The sequence below is a fragment of the Papilio polytes genome, unplaced genomic scaffold (assembly GCF_000836215.1).
Source record: "Papilio polytes unplaced genomic scaffold, Ppol_1.0 DF824047.1, whole genome shotgun sequence".
Taxonomy (NCBI): Eukaryota; Metazoa; Arthropoda; class Insecta; order Lepidoptera; family Papilionidae; genus Papilio; species Papilio polytes.
Window position 1 is genome coordinate 1,342,962 of NW_013525157.1, and position 16,775 is coordinate 1,359,736.

The window sequence follows — 16,775 nt, forward strand, 5'->3', positions numbered from 1 at the left end:
GAACACTTGTATGAAGTTCCATACGTTCCATTTTATTTTTACGCTAACGCCTAGTGTCCAAAATGGAACAGTGCGCGTAGAGAAATACGCGGAGAAGAAAAACGCCCCCGTATGAACAGCTTCATACAATCCCATACGTTCTATTTTGACACATTGTTACCGCCTAGCGTTTTCGCGTCCGTGCGAACGCTCGCTAAGTGTATGATTTATCACAACGCCAATATACACGGTTGGAGTTAAATTCTGTGTTTAGGCGAAGAGGCACGCGCACAGCAGCAACAAGCACTGTTTCTAAAACAATTCACGAAACACGCTACAACTTCCGTTTATAAACTGGGCCGGTCATCGAACACACACGCATATTTATGTGTTATCAAATATACTCGTACGGAAATATATTAGTTCCTAACAACACTAAGATTAGCAGATGGTTTAGGTGCCATCAACTATACAAATGTTAAAATTATCGTAATTTTAGCATCTACAAAAAAGGTAAAATGAATGACGCGAGACAGGAATGGTTGTTCAATAAGACACGGCACCGATGGTAAGCGGCGCCGAAGAGCAACAGAAAAGGCGCCAAGTGAGGCTGCTCTAGGCAAAGATATCGATGTTAACTCGGTTGAGGAAGTCATAGAAAAGAACAATCGAGCTTTATCTTGATACGATTGTTATTAAATGAAATAGTTATAGTAATTTTTTTTAAAATTCATAAAGCGATTTATGGGTTAGATTAGGGCTGATGTTAGCTTTCATTTTACAAATTTAAAACAGGTAATAGAAACTCACTTATTATTACGAAAAAAATGAAATTTCATGTAGTTCCCCCAGTAAGTTTATTAAAAATTAGTTTATTAATATAATGGTATGGTATACTTTTCCTGTTACGAACCAGGACAATTTAAATACAATGAACCGAGAATGGTTAACGTTTACATATTACAAACGTATCAAACAGTCATTGGGCGGATTTTTAATCTATTGTAAATAATTAAAGTAAAATTAGTCATTATTTGACATAGCGACTTACCACAAATATTAGTTGTGTACAGAAATTCCATATGCGATATCGAAATGACTAAAACAATGGATAACTAAAATAAACACTAACGAGCCCATTTGTTGGATCTCCGATAAGATAGGTACTTAGTACAAATCGAATTGTACTTGTGAGACTTCGCATAGACGATTTATTTAGAGAATGATGCTCACCTGGTCGTTACTGCCCATGGGCTTGTACCGGGCCAGGACGGGCCTGGCGCGCTGTCGCATTACCGGCGAATCTGATACCGAAGCCATCCTTGGGTAACGATAGACACACCGCCACTTGCACTATTGTTATTATTGTCACAGAATTACGCACAGTACTTAACTCGGTCACCCGTTAACTAAACAAGTCGGAAACATACTGCAACATTTAGAGCGACGCACTGACGAGATACATTTTCCGTCGACAAATCACATCCGGACGGGAGTGTAGTGGAGTGTAGTGCTGGGCGCGCGGCTGAATCAACCGATTACGCCAACACTTCGCTTAAAACTAACTGATAACAAATTAACACTGGTAACGCAGACTTAGTGATTCATAGGCAATAAAACACCGCTTTGAAATTATTATCGCATTAAGTACAATCGCGTAGAAAACTGATATCGCTTTCTTGTCTATTTAATATTGCACCCCTTTTAAAAAAGTAATAAGAAATAACAAGTTGCTATTCAACGGGATAGTATATGAGGGTTGCCGGTATCATAATAATAGTACCAAATGTGCTAGAGAAACGGCTGATTTCTTTATGTCACTTGTTTTTTTCTAAAACAGCTCGGCTAACAATGAAAACGACCACTCCGCGATTACGTTTTCGCTCACTGAATCGGAACAATGGCAAGGGCGCGTCGTGGATAGTAGACATGGTTCGTCACTACGAGCGCCGGCCGATGTGTAAGTGTCGCTTAAAAACATGCACATACGGAGGATGAACGCCCTTATGGGAGCGATATCGGTGTCACGGTGACGCCGCGCCGCTACGGGCCGGGCCGCGTCAGGCCGGGCGCTGCGCCGCCGCGAGGGCCGAATAGCGGACGCGAATTCCTGCTCGTAATGCAAACGACGCGACGCACGCATTGTGTTCGTACGTGAGCTACCGAACCAACTGTACTATCGACCTAATAACTCCAATTTTGTATTAATAAATACAACAATAAACTGTCACTATTTTATATTACAGTTGACCCAGTCATTTCTATCGCATTCGATAAAAAGGTTTCTTGTACTTACCGCTATGTGACAACCGGAAAATCAGCACATGGAACAAAAAAAATGTTTAAAAATTAACACTCTATTATTTTTAAAACTATTTTTAGTTTAAACTAAAATTAAATTAAAAATTATGATTGTTTCACAAGCTTATAAATACACACCTAAACAAGGAAGACAACATGTACCTACGTCTTCCAGACTATCCGCACTATCCAAGTAGGCGACATCCATGAACAATGTTTTTAGTCCGCATCCACATATAAAGTGAAGCAACACTAAACTAGCTAAAGTCCGCAGCTATGAGGTGTAAGCGGCACATTGTGATAAAAAATCTACACACGGTTCCATGAATCAAAACACTTGAATGCTATTGTTTTTAAATCTAGATTGTTTTGGATGCGGCGTGCGCGATATTATAACAAATCAAACAATTGTCGAAGAAATAATTGTTAATGACAAGAATGCACACATTCATAAAAGCGTTTTCACATAAACCACTATAAATACGCACTAAACATAAACAATACAATAAAAACACCAGATAAAGACTTTAATAAACATCTTACGTGATGAATGCGATTCCATATTGTTGAAAGTATCTCGGCAACGTGACGAATATGGCGTTAAAATTAACGACTCGTAACTAATTACAAATGGCATCACAACATTACGACAAACATCAACACTTAAATCCTTAATCCTTGTTTGGCTTTAATCATCTTACAAACGAGAACGGTAATCTACCACAAATATTTACACGATGACAAATAGCGGTACTCGGCAGTACTCTACTGATCGCGACGGACGGACGGACGTATAAAAATATGTTAATATGCAAGATAAACGTGTGTTTAGCGACGACGGAGAGCGCACGGTATGCCGCCGTCCGCGGCAACTGAGCGCGGCACAGCTCGCGCTGCGGTAATATGCTTTTTCAATTCGCGCAGGGAATTCGCAACTTGGCAAATACCGACGCGCCAAGGGTGGCCGTTCCTGGGAGAATGTAACTTGAACCAGAAGGAACAACATTATTTGTTCGTATTACATAGATACATAACTATAAACACAACTATAACAATCAAAGATAATCAACATTACTAGTGCATAAACGCAAACAAAAACCTGCCTTAACGTGATTAACATTCAGATTAGTATTAGCCTGTACTTGATTTAAATCTTTATTGCAATAAGATCGTTGAAACCACGAATATCAGAAAATTGCGTAAAAAACACGATTCTAGTACAACCATTTCAAAAAGTAAAGAATCAACTTTATAAAATACAGCATATGCGTTTGCGCACAATGTTTTAAATGATGAATTGATTTTAATTGACATGCAGTCCGATGGTATTCTCAGAACGCTTTCAGTACATTATTGATCTGCTGGCATGTGTTTAATTACTGTTGCATTTTTATGCATTATCGCAGTAGTATTACATTACAGATTGTTGAACATAGAATAAAATCTATCTTTTGCACGTATACTATTGTGTTTAATCGGCCTTTTATATTAACGGTCAGGATATCTAAGTGTAACGCCGTAACTCGTGGGTTTCAAAGTAAACGAAATCATTGAAAACGATTTATTTATAATATGAATTTGTATTTGGAAATAAGGTAGTTATAATTGTAATAAGCCGACATAATATACGAGATAGTTTTAAGTAATTTTAAGGTTTTGTAATGATAGAAAAACAACCTGGAAAATTTATTTCAATATAAACTTAGCTTTATATCTAAGAGATGCGATTGTATGGAAGGTGTGGATTACAGCGGCAGGACGACATTATGACGTCACAGCCGTCAGGTTCCGCGCCAGGGCCTGGCTTCTACCGAGTTACATGGTCCGTGCACACAGGACAATGTGGCCTTTCTCGAATGCAAACATAGATTAAAACTTTATACCACAACATAAATTATGTACTAAACGTATTATATTAACATACGATAGTAGGCATGAGGTTTATACCGAACGGCCCGGTTTCGAATCGTGAATAGACAGATGATAAACTAATAAAAACAGGCTGTTTCATGTAAAAATAATGTCAAAAATAAACCTGGGATACAAAGTTTCGTCTAAATTTCACAAGAATTAAATAACAACACGGAAGCTTCGTATTATATAGGTCACATTGGCTTTCATAAGGTAAAGTGCTGCTTAGAAAAGAACGCTAAGATGTTAGAGAAACTTTGAACATTTTACGGTTTCAAATATGGGTTAATATTAAATCTCTGCTACTTCCAATTTTACTAAAAAAATCCATTAAATTTAGTCATTATTAATTTAAAGTGTTTGATGTTTTTTTATTAAATTTCCAAAGAATATTGATTTTATTGTTATCAAAGAAGATAATAGAGTTTCCAAGAATTTAGCATTTTTGGAAATTCTACTTTTAAACATACAAAAATTTCTGTGCTATAATTTAAGAACCGTCTTTACTGATTTTAATTACAGGTTTTTAATATTACACATGTTTATCCATACTTTGGAGCAGCGAAAAAATATCACAGGTCACTGCGATTTTACGTTGGTCTCATTTTACGATCCCCACAGAGATACAGCAATGAAAAAAGCAAAACTAAAATTTCATCCGATTTTATGAAATCGTAAAACGCCCCTAAAGTATACCTTCTGGCTCAGGGACGTTAAGAACGGAATTATTTTGGAGTAAAATAGCAACAATAAAGTAGCGATATCCGAAAAATCTATTTTAAGGTAGAAGATGACACGCAAATAACCGGTTCTTCGACCTTAAGTTAAAAGTAAAATGCTAACTGTATTCATTGCAGATGCAATGCCAGACTTATATGGAAAGAACGTCTAAAAAAAACCATGGAATGAGTCTCACCCTTAGGACACAGACTATAGGTCCGCAAAATTCAAGAGTAACCTTAATTTTTTTGCTGGTTTTAGATAGATTTGCCATTATTAATGTAGCACAATCTCAGCATCACCTTGCTTCCCGCTACCGTCGAAATATAATATTGCAAAGTATAAACAAAATATAATTACGTCTCCAAACACCATTTTGTATCGTGACAATTCTGGTCATAGCTGTATCAGGAACCTGGGGCCCACAAGAAATATTTCTCGATAACTCCCGGGGTATGAAGATTTCTTCACCAAAATTTTCACCAACGACAACTGGATGACACTTCAGTCAATAATAATTCACCTATTTCGTCACAAATACCACGATTCAAGTAAAAGTTGTGTTAAAAAGATATTCTAGAAGAGCATAGTTAAAAATTTTTAACAATATTTAACGAAAAACGCGGTCACCTTCAACGTGAAAACTTTTATATTATAATTGTGAATGATTATAAGAATGGAATAATTATAAAATACGTATTTTGCATATAGACAATGAGGTATAGCAAAAACGATGAGAGTATTAGTAAATATATGATGTCACTATCGTCGCGTTATATTTCATTAAACAAAATATTCACGTAATATTTATTTGTTCCCCAAAATACACCATCAAGTTATCGCGGTAGGACGGGCTAACGCGTAGCGAGGATTCCGCGACCGGCAGGAAATTTACAATCGGTACAGCACGATGTTCGTTTCGGAAGCCAGTGGTTTTGGCCTCGGTCTTTATTTTTACTCAATCATGTGATTAAAACATAATTAAATCCCGATAATTAAAAATGTTATTATATTGACTGTTTGTTACATAGTCTAGGATACATTTTGATTCTTCATTTGTATATTTAGAATAGTAAACAGCAGTTGTCATAGATTAAAAAAAATATGATTGACCTCCCAAAAATGTATCTAAAATGATAGCTATAAACCTATATAACACTAAACAATGATCCTTGTTTCCCTAAAATATAATGGTAACAGGATAAAGTTAATCTGCCCATTAACTCGGTTAGTGTTGTTCTAGGATAAAATGATTCCATCAACAATGTATGTTTTTTATATTATTCATCATAATGACATCTTATTCCTTATAAACAATTTTTATATTTGTCTTTTTACTTGCAGTTAGACGACAAGTCTGAAATATGGGACACCGGGCTACATTCTAACAATATTAGGGATCACATACAAAGTATTAATAATTGTTAATCACTGTTTAGTTAATAATAATAGAATAATTTCAAATTAAAGAATTTATAGTGCTCAGGACAGTGAAAAATTCTCATAGTTGTTTTTATCTAAAGTAACTCTTATGTGATTACTTCAATATAAAATAAAGACATATTTAGTCAATTTCATTACATTGCCGCTAATTGGGTAAATCAATCCTTTCAAGTATTTAATAAATGACATTGAAACCTTAAAACTCCCATAATAGTACATATATAACATGTAATAACTATAATACTATTTGAATATAAGCATCAATACATCAATATCAATTTCAATATAACTAATTCTGTAAATACACAGGCAAGGAAACATTGAACACAGTTTTTGTTCTCAATATCAAAGACAATGTACAATGTTGCATTAGTTTCAGTGATAGAATTAGACAACAGACTATATACATTTCTAATAACTATAAATTAACAACATCTATACATTGTCTTTCCATAACACAATAAAACCAATATAATTAAAGTTGAAAATATGTAAGTGAATTTAACAGCTTTAAACAGTTGATCTTAATTACATTTTAAATCACTAAACATATAAACACTCTAAATATAGTAAATACATTTTATCTTCTAATTTATGTAACATTTGTATGTTCCTAAATTATTCACCCATTTCGATAATTGGCTGAACGTGTAGCTAAATGATGTCTAATGCCTAAGTATAACAAAACCGAAGGCATCCGTTACATGAAATGCAATTTAAAAAGTAAAAACATGCATCAAAAAATTTGAACTGTATGCGCAATATTTGATTGGCGCGAAGTTGCGGGTAAACGTATATGTCTGTTACGTAAGCGGAATGATAATATTGAATATTACCTGATCTCTGCATTATGATAACACTATAAAACAATAATTCACAGCGAAAACATGTCTAATTCACTACCTTTTAACACAACACTTAACCGAACTGTCAACAGTTACACCCGCCCTTGTGCCGGGAAGAAATTGATTTTTGAATATCCTTGCCAATATTAAAATTAAGTTGCTGAATTATGTTAAATTACAGTAGGAATTAGTAGACTATCCAAAGAAAGCAAGGGATGTTTGTTTATGTACAATCCCTGTTGTTTTGTCCCATAAAAATTAATTGAAATTCATAGAAAAATCTTTGAAGACATACATCATTTAATCGATATTAAGAAGTAACGAAAAAGTCTCATCATTTAGTATTTTCCCCAATTGCTTGATATCATTTTGAAATATAACAAATATACACTTTTTCGGTTGATTTGTCCGGTTAAATGTTAACAGTTTTTAGTAAAAATCATTGCTGAATGTCGTAGAAGATTTAAGATTCAAAATAAATGTGGTTTTTATGTGTTCTGTATCATATCTACTCATTTTAATATGTCAAATTTGACACAAGCTGTCAAAGTGATAACTGTTTTGTTTACTTATATTCCATTTTGATTAATATTTAATTAAAGTCAAATGTAAAGACAGTACATATCTTTAGGATTCTTATTTACTGTAAGAATGCAGAATTCCAGAATTCTATTATTACGTTCAGTCATGATGGGGCTATTTATGAAAAAAACATACTCTAAAAATTTGTTATTGTTTAAAGTAAGTAATATTACATTTGTAGTCATATTAAACAATTTATTTACGTTATGTTTTGGTAAACACTTATGTATCCGTCTTTTACAAAATTAATCACTAGTTTCTTAAGTAATCTTGAATGTATCTATTTCCTTTTTTTTTACAGAATAACAAGAAAATGCATTTCCCACCTATAGGAATAGCTGCCTTAGGCTTTTTATGGTCTGTAGCTGAAAAAGAGACTGAAAAGAATAAAAAGGAAGAAGATGTCAATATGGTTATAGAAAAATCTGATAAGGAGTTTGAAAATGGTCATTATGAAGCTTGTTACCAAACCTTAATGTTAAGTAAGGTCAGTCAATACCAGTGGTATAGCAAAGGTTTTTATTATGATATGTAGAGGTAAAAAAACTCATTTTTCCATCTATTGATTTGTTATGAAAAAAAAAACATATTGATTCTTAAATTAATTATAAATAATCATTTATTGAACACAAATAAGAAAAGTAAAGCTTAACATCTTCATAAAAAGTAAATAAGAACATTTGTTTAAATTAATTTGTTATAATTGAAAATACACATTGTCGATGATATCATTTCTTACTAATATGATAAATGCGTAAGTTTAGATGGAAGGATGGATGGATGGAAAGATGGATGTTTGTTACCCCAAATTGCTGAACGGATCTCGATGTAATTTGGCATAGATGTAGAGAATAGTCTGGAAGAACACATGGGCAACTCACTTTTATTTTTTTAATTCCACGCAGATGGAGTCGCGGGCGAAAGCTCGTTTAATATAAAAAAACAATTAAATTATGATAGTATTCTAATATTTAGTAGTGATTATAATGAATCATAAATATTACTTTCATGAAACATTTTTTAAATTTTGATTTACAGTTACATGATAATGTTGAAGTGAGATGGCGTATTTGTCGAGCACTGTACAATTTATCAAGAGATTTAAAATTCGATCAAAACCAAAGACAAAACCTTATTAAGCAAGCATATGAAATAATAGAAAAGGAAGTTAATATATCTCCAAACCATTATGCTGTCCACAAATGGTTTGCCCTCGTTTTGGAAGCCAAAGCTAGTTATGAAGGGTACAAAGAGAAAATTAAAAACCTTGAAAATATAAAACAACATATGGATGTAAGTTGAATTCAATCAAAGAGTAATCTCTGGTATTTGTGTATTATTTAATAATCCACATATTTTCTTATAATTTCAGCTGGCAGTTATATTAAATCCAAATGACGCTACAACCTTTCACATGCTTGGAGAATGGTGTTTTCAAATAACTGAAATGCCATGGCATTATAGAAGAACAGCTGAACTTCTTTTCGCGTCTCTACCTAAATCGAATTATGAAGATGCACTTGAATATTTTTTGAAAGCGGAATCAGTACAACCTAGATTTTACAGTATGAATTTATTAAGAATCGGTATTTGCTATTTAAAACTAAACAAACCGGACCAGGCTAAATATTATTTACAACTGGCTGCTAGTTACCCTGCCAAGTCAAATGAAGACCATCAAGCTAACAAAGAAGCTACAGAATTGTTGAAGAAGTTTAAATGAATTTAGCCTCCGAGTATAGTTTAAAGGTTTTGGGCTCTTAAAAAATAATTCTTAAGTAAGATTAAGGTGGAAGTATACAATACTCTAATTAAAGTCTGATGATACACCTGACAGTTAACTTAGAGAATATACATTTTTTTACTCTACATATTTTTGGCGATTTTTAATAATTAAGATTTATAATGTCACTGCAATGTAGTAGAGATCAAACAATGTTTGTTTTTCTTCTCCTTCTTCTATAAATATATTTTAATAAATCAATTTATACTAATACTACTAATAATTTAAAGAAGACAGATTTGTATTTTTGTATGTATTGAAATAACTTATGTACTACAAGGCCGATTACAAAAATTCTTTCACCAGTAAATAGGTTTCCATATTAAAAAGCTACATTGTCAGTGAGTAATATAAGCCATGTTTATATTACTATTTTTTTAATTGCACGCGGACGAAGTCGCGAACAACTGTTAATATAAAATATTTTCATACAAATGAGAAGTAGGTTTAGTTTTTATATCAATAAAAAAACAAATACATGGAGTATGATTTTTTCTATTTATTTTCCTAAATAACTTGTAAATGGTTTACAATATATAACTTACTCTAGACGATTACATTTCTTGCTGCAAAATTAAAATATAAATTAACTTATTTCATAGTATTCAATTTTTTAAAATTGTTAATCATTGATTTCAAACTGTTGTAAAAAAAAATCTTTTCAATATCAACTACTAGCATTAAATATGCCTAAAATAATTAAATAGGAGAATCAAGGAACATTATACAGAGTAAAAATATAATATCGAAATGTCTTCAAGTTTGTATGTCTAACATTGCACTACAGCCTATGAAAAAATGCAAATATTACCAAAATTGGTAACTAAAGTTTTCACAACCATAAATATAATTTTCTGTCATTTATATTAAAATTGATGTAAATAATTGCATTTTAAAAGCATTAATTTTGTCACATTATCTAGTACATTATAAGAAGTTTGGCAATTTTTGTCATTTACGCGAATTTAGATTTTATTAATTATTGGCATGCTTAATAATTAAAAAATACAATATGAAAAAGAATTAATATTGAAGACTAGAAATATAAAATAAACTTTTTTATTACACATAGATTCACAGTGGCAGGATTGAAAATTAAAGATAACAATCTCCAGTTAAAATTCTGTTTTATAATTGTGCCTCAACTATAACTATGGATAACATCCATTTGACAATCATAATAATCCAGATATAATTTAATAATTGTAATTAAAAAAAACGCATGGCATATAGTTTTAACACATATAACATTGAATTAAAAATAAAAACAAAATAAAACATAAAAAAGGCATAAAAGAGTAAAATAATCGGTAAATCTACACTACATGTAAATATATTTATAAACATAATTATCAGAAGGTTTAAATAAACCAATAAAATAATTGAACAGCAGAGCACGGATAAGTTGCACTTAAATCTAAATGAGAATAAAACTGAAAATGGATAATCATAGGAAAGAATATTTTTTGTTCCATAAAATATATTGATTATGTACTGTTCCAATAAATATTAAGAAAAAATATAGTATGTTTTTCCACTATATAATTTTTATTTTCATTGAGAATAAAATGTTTCAATACAATGAAAATTGCTTCATATGAAACCTATCTAAGCTATCTTGATACCTATTAATAAATTATGAAGAGTGTAAAATTTGTATTTCGGTAGGCTTAATAATCAGCAATTATGTTAGTTCAATAGCAGTCTACTAAAAAAAGTATATCTTGAGTTTAAGACATTAACAATTTTATTTGGAACAATGTATATTTTTAAAACGAAATTTAGTAAACCTAATGTATTTGTGTCATAGATAACTAATATAAAAAATGCGTAAGAAGGTAATTAAATTACCATAGTTTGGCGGTTTTCGTATATTTTCACTTTTATCAATATAGTGACAGTATTGTAAATGCTCTAGTTCTAAATTTATTGACTTTCAAAATATTTCTTACAATCTAATAGTCACAAAAGTTGAACAATCCAACTATTAAATGTTTAAGGGTTAAAAATTTTTAAATGTTTTAATAAATAGTAACTATTAATAGGCGAAAGCATTTTCAATACTAAAGCTTTTATTGTGCTCCTACTTTTCTTAATATTAAGATGTAAACAGATCGAAAAGGTTACGAGATCCAATATAAGATTACACAAGCCGATAGTCATACATTTAAAATATTATCAGACAAATTATAAATGCCTCGTTACAGTTATGTTCTTACTCATTTTGGTTTCTTGTCTTTTCGAAGAACATAAAATCCTGGTAAATAAATACATATTAATATTACATACATAAAATGACCACTACATCATAACTTTAAATCAATTTCTTGATTTAAATTTTGTATAATGTGTTTCAAGTAAGAATATGCTGAATAATGACCTCGGTCAAAAATCAAAAATGGTATTTTCTTTAACTAAAAGCTTGAAAGTACAGTTAATAAGACTGTCAGTGATATTTAAAAAATCCATATTCCGCGAACATTATGTTTTTGCGTTGCAACATAAGTGCAATTTCAAATAAATGTTCGCATGCAGGTAACCAATAGTTAAAAATTAAATAATTATTTCGAAAATTTTCATTTCCTTATTAAATTTATATATTTGAATTGCAAAAACAAAGTCAATCACAACATGACACATCAAGCAAACTCTTATTTGAATCACACTGTACTAAAGAATTACGTTTAAAAGCGTATTAACTGCAATACTTACAATCAAGAAACACGCGCCCAACAGGACAGCTTTTATCCTGACATCAAGGTCCATAGGAAATGATATACCAAAGTAGTCTGAATCTGTGAACATTTCTCGCGCGAGCCCCGACCACTGCTTCGTTATCTTGCCCACTTTGGTATCTCCGTCTCTGGAATACACCTGGAACATTTTATTCAAATAAAATAATCTCATTATCTAACTAATCTTACTAATCTTATAAATGCAGAAATTTACATGGATGGATGAATGTTAGTTTGTAGCCTAAATGGCTACGGATTTCGATTAAATTTTATACAGATGTAGAGGATAGTCTGAAAGAACACATAGGCTACTTACACATTTGTTTTTTTTTTTCATAAATGCGAGTTGCGGGCGAAAATAGGTAAAAATGTTTACGCGCGAAAGAGATAAAACCTACAAGACAATAGCAGCAAGGAAGCAATATTGCCATGGTAACAGTAACGGTATAGCAACTGCCTTCGATGACATTGATATTTCCAATAAAGTAAAGTTTTTTATAATACCATGAGGATAATTTGTACTGGAACTAGTATAAAATGCAAAAAATGTTGGCCTGGCATTTAAGTTAAGGACCTTTAATTAAAAAAAAAAATTAGAATTATTGGAGGTTTACAAAACTTTGTACTTACATTGAATTCGACTTGTCCACAAATGGAGAAAGTACAACATGGTCCTTTGATTCTCAGAACGACGTCACCCAATGCATTCTTTATTACATAGCATGGCTTGCAGATCGACCACTCTTGTTCAATGGAGCCGATGACTGTTCCCGGAGGGGCTGTCACCTCCATGCTCTGCAGCCAGCACGGACAGAAGCACGAGTCACAAGCTAGAGGGCGATGCAGATGAATAACCTGAAATTAAATATTATTTTTAATGAATATTCAATCATCTATCAGAGCTTTTCTCTAAAAAGGATTGGAACAGTATGTACCGCTTCCATACATCTCTATCAGCCATCATACATGTATTGAACTCCTTCTTAAGTATATCCTCTTTCACACAATCCATCCATACTTTCATACTTAATAGTTTCTTAATAAATTATTATTTTCAACCTCAATATGTACCTCATTGTGGAAATTATCCATAATTTTCATTTCAAATGGTCTCATAGGACCGCAGCAGTTACGAGTGCAGCAATCATTGTCTTCAATCGCATAATACACTTTTTGCCCAACATTATTCTTAATTGTGTATTTATTATTAGTTTCAAAACCAACAAAAGCTTCCATCAGTTCAATCTTCTGATGCACCAGCAACTGATCAATCATAGACAGGTATTCCAAACCTGGAGGACAGTTGCTCAGCCCGCGCGGAATAGTCATCCAACCACCTGAAATTATACATACATTTACTGTAAATTAACATTTAAGTGTACAAATTTAATTAAAACACTAAGTACTCACATCAAAGTAGTGCAAATATGTACATTAATACAGTCTTATCAGTATATAATAACAGTAAACACAAACAAATAGGGCAGAACATAAACTAGCATTACAAATACCTACACCAATATTACATTAGTTGGATAAGACACTTGCTTGAGGTTGAAATAAACACGTAAATATATACAATATAGTAAATACATAATGTTAGTCACTTTGTTTCATGTTAGTATTTTACATCCTCCACCAATTCCCGATTGGTCTTAACATTAATAAACCTCTTTTCTTCGTCCGATAAAAATTTTTCATAACCAGCGTGATGTGATTTAAAAAGATTATTAAAAATTCTAGCCAGTGTTCTTTTAGCACTTGACGCACTCAAGGTTTGAAAGTATATAATATTCCGATTTTTAATATTTTCAAAGTTGCACTTTCTTGAAATATATTTCTTATATTTACACCACTTAACAGAACTAGTTTTTGTTTCTTTAGGCAAGTCTTCATACAATATATCAAAAGGATGATTTGAATTATCAAAAACCATTTTTAAATACACAATTTAAACACTGGCTCAGTAAAAATATTTGTAATTAAATGAAGAGTGGTGTCAACACTTTATGGACGAATATTGCTACAAAGTGATTATAACTTGCTCCTATCGCAAGAGTAAACAGCTTTATCTATGTAAGGAGTCATTAACTTATTTGTATCCAATGATAGTTTTAAGACAAGGGCAAATAAATGCCAATTAAATTAACAAAATGATACTTGATAATGTTTGAAAATTAATTATATAGGCGGAAAAAAATCGCAACGTTATCTTATCGAAACGGGTTTAAGACTTAAATATTTTATTTGATGATTATATAATAAATACAAAACGCGGAATGATATCTAAGTAAACAAAAATTCATGTGTTATTGTATACTTTTTTGTTAAGTATACTCTAAACCACAGTTTCACAATTTTTTTTATGTGGTAGACCCCTTGCCATGTTTTTCCGTGATTTCCTGTAAATTTCTAACTGTAGTGAAGTTTACTTTTAAAACTTAAAGTAAATCCACATGTTAATTTATACATTTATATGTTTTGATATCATAAGATAGTATGATGTAAATAAATAGGTGCTATCATCCACTATTGTGGACCATCATTTTCATTTCATGGACCCCTAATTTTTTTTCGCTAACATAGACCCCTTGCAGGTTATCATAGATCCATAGGGGTCGATATAGACCACTTTGTGAATCACTGCTCTAAACCCTTTATCCTATTGTAACCATCATTTTAATCAAATTTACTTATAACAGTAAATAAATCTTTGTAATTAGGTATTAATGAATGAATAATCTGAATTACCTGGAGGACCCTGAGGTGCAGGCTGCTGCACCACTGGTGCCGGGTAGCCTGACTGCGGATGAGGATATCCAGGTGCATAGCCAGGCTGATAACCAGGTTGAAAGCCCGGTTGAAACCCTGGTTGGAAGCCATGATGCATTCCTGGTAAAGGCTGGGCTCCAGGTGGCAATGTGGGTCCAGGGTGTGGCATCTGATGGTGTGGAGGTGCTGAGTAATCCCCATGGGGGTTCATAGGGTAACTTTCATTATGTGTGCCACCTTCTACTGGGGGTTCATAGCCTTGACTAGGTGGAAAGTTTGGGCTATATGGTGTAGATTTGTGCGACATTTTGCTTGCTGGCCTAAAATCATTATTATTCATTTATTTTTTCATCTAAATGTTCGTTCATAAAATCGTTTTTTAAAGCTCTATCTAATAAATATACCATCACTTATTCAATGATGCATACAAATTATATTTTTGTCATACTGGAGCAGAAAAGATGGATAAAATGATTCCTCACTTATCGAAATGTGTAACAAACATTTATACAACTAATGCAATTACATTGAAATTATATGTTTGTAGTTTAAATTTATACATAAAACAATTAGTCACTTGAGCAAAACAATAAACAATATCCAATCCGATCAAAGTTGGATTTCAAATAATATAACTCCCTGAACATAGTAATAACTGTACATATACTATAATATTTCAGACATAATGTCAAATAGATTTACATTTATCTTGTCAAATTAGTCCAATCCAATAAATTTGGTGAAGTATGAGTTGCGACAACTTCTAATTGGATCGTATTCTTGGAGAATAATATGACCTCGACATCTTTTTATTTATAGCCATAATATGGACCTTTTTTTGGAACTAAAAATGTGGAAATAACCATTAGTTATACTATTGTAAGATCAAAAGTTTATAGGTGTTTACTAGAATTGGGCGTTTGTTTAGAAAATCTTAACCGGTAAGTTATATTTAATAAATCATGTAAATAAATTTGTTAATCAAAAATAATATAAAATATTACAATATAATTAAATATTATTACAATACACAATTTTTACCTTGGTACTTCTCAACGGTGTATTTTAAAACAAGGGTACTGGATAATGCTATTTATTTTGTTGTTTGCTCGGTTTGCCCGGTTTATCCTCCCTTGGAAAATCGACAGAAAACTGAAATCGAATTAAAGAAAACTTAAAAACAACAACACCTAAGGAAGACAGATAAAAAATGTAAACTGGAACTGAATTTTAAAATGCTGTGTAAATTTTATTTCAGGTCGTATAATATTTAAGGAAATCCTTAGTAGTTTTTGTATGCAATGGAATATTTATTGATGTCTTTATTTGCAATTGTTAAATTTTGAAACACGATTTTTGAACGAAATCCAATGTTACCATGTCACTTGTATGAACATTTCCGGTCCAATGTTACCTGGTGCTTAATTTTTCCTTACCCGTAAGTAAATTATTTAAATACTTTTTAAATTTCTTAATAATGTGATATCATAACATTTATTATGAATAATTGAATTTTCTTTTTAAAGTAATCTATTAGGATTAAATATCATTTAGGAAAATATCTTTGTCAGCCATTTCGAAAATTTAAATAATTTGTTTTGTTTCGAACGAATATTAATCTCAATTAAAAAATTATAAGTATCCTTCTCGTTTAATGGATGTAATAACGAAATTTTCTTAACACATTTAGTAGTTCGTGTGCCA

The 16,775-nt window shown here is 31.7% G+C and overlaps 3 protein-coding genes across 5 annotated transcripts in view; 1 reads left to right on the forward strand and 2 right to left on the reverse strand.

Moving 5' to 3' along the window:
* LOC106100591 (septin-7) overlaps positions 1-7,306 on the reverse strand; it is a 42,739-nt gene extending 35,433 nt beyond the window's left edge. The window contains exons 1-2 of one of the 3 annotated variants that reach the window (XM_013279499.1): positions 7,191-7,306; positions 2,276-2,277 (exon numbers count right to left, since the gene is read on the reverse strand). In XM_013279499.1, coding sequence (XP_013134953.1) covers positions 2,276-2,277; positions 7,191-7,203 — 15 coding nt within the window. In that variant the 5' untranslated portion in view covers positions 7,204-7,306. Of the gene's footprint in view, positions 1-1,212; positions 1,573-2,275; positions 2,278-2,823; positions 3,111-7,190 lie in introns of those variants that run through there. The other 2 variants (XM_013279495.1, XM_013279497.1) reach the window with 2 other exon arrangements.
* A 452-nt stretch (positions 7,307-7,758) lies between these two features.
* LOC106100484 (regulator of microtubule dynamics protein 1-like) lies at positions 7,759-9,788 on the forward strand. The gene is made up of 4 exons (XM_013279349.1): positions 7,759-7,940; positions 8,083-8,268; positions 8,820-9,074; positions 9,154-9,788. The coding sequence occupies exons 1-4, from the start codon at positions 7,851-7,853 to the stop codon at positions 9,502-9,504; spliced, it is 882 nt and encodes a 293-aa protein (XP_013134803.1). The 5' UTR covers positions 7,759-7,850; the 3' UTR covers positions 9,505-9,788.
* Positions 9,789-10,082: 294 nt separating this feature from the next.
* LOC106100800 (phospholipid scramblase 2) lies at positions 10,083-16,263 on the reverse strand. The gene is made up of 6 exons (XM_013279828.1): positions 16,113-16,263; positions 15,051-15,391; positions 13,371-13,636; positions 12,930-13,154; positions 12,277-12,438; positions 10,083-11,821 (listed from the first exon to the last, which is right to left on the reverse strand). The coding sequence occupies exons 2-6, from the start codon at positions 15,376-15,378 to the stop codon at positions 11,780-11,782; spliced, it is 1,023 nt and encodes a 340-aa protein (XP_013135282.1). The 5' UTR covers positions 15,379-15,391; positions 16,113-16,263; the 3' UTR covers positions 10,083-11,779.
* Positions 16,264-16,775: the final 512 nt, after the last annotated feature.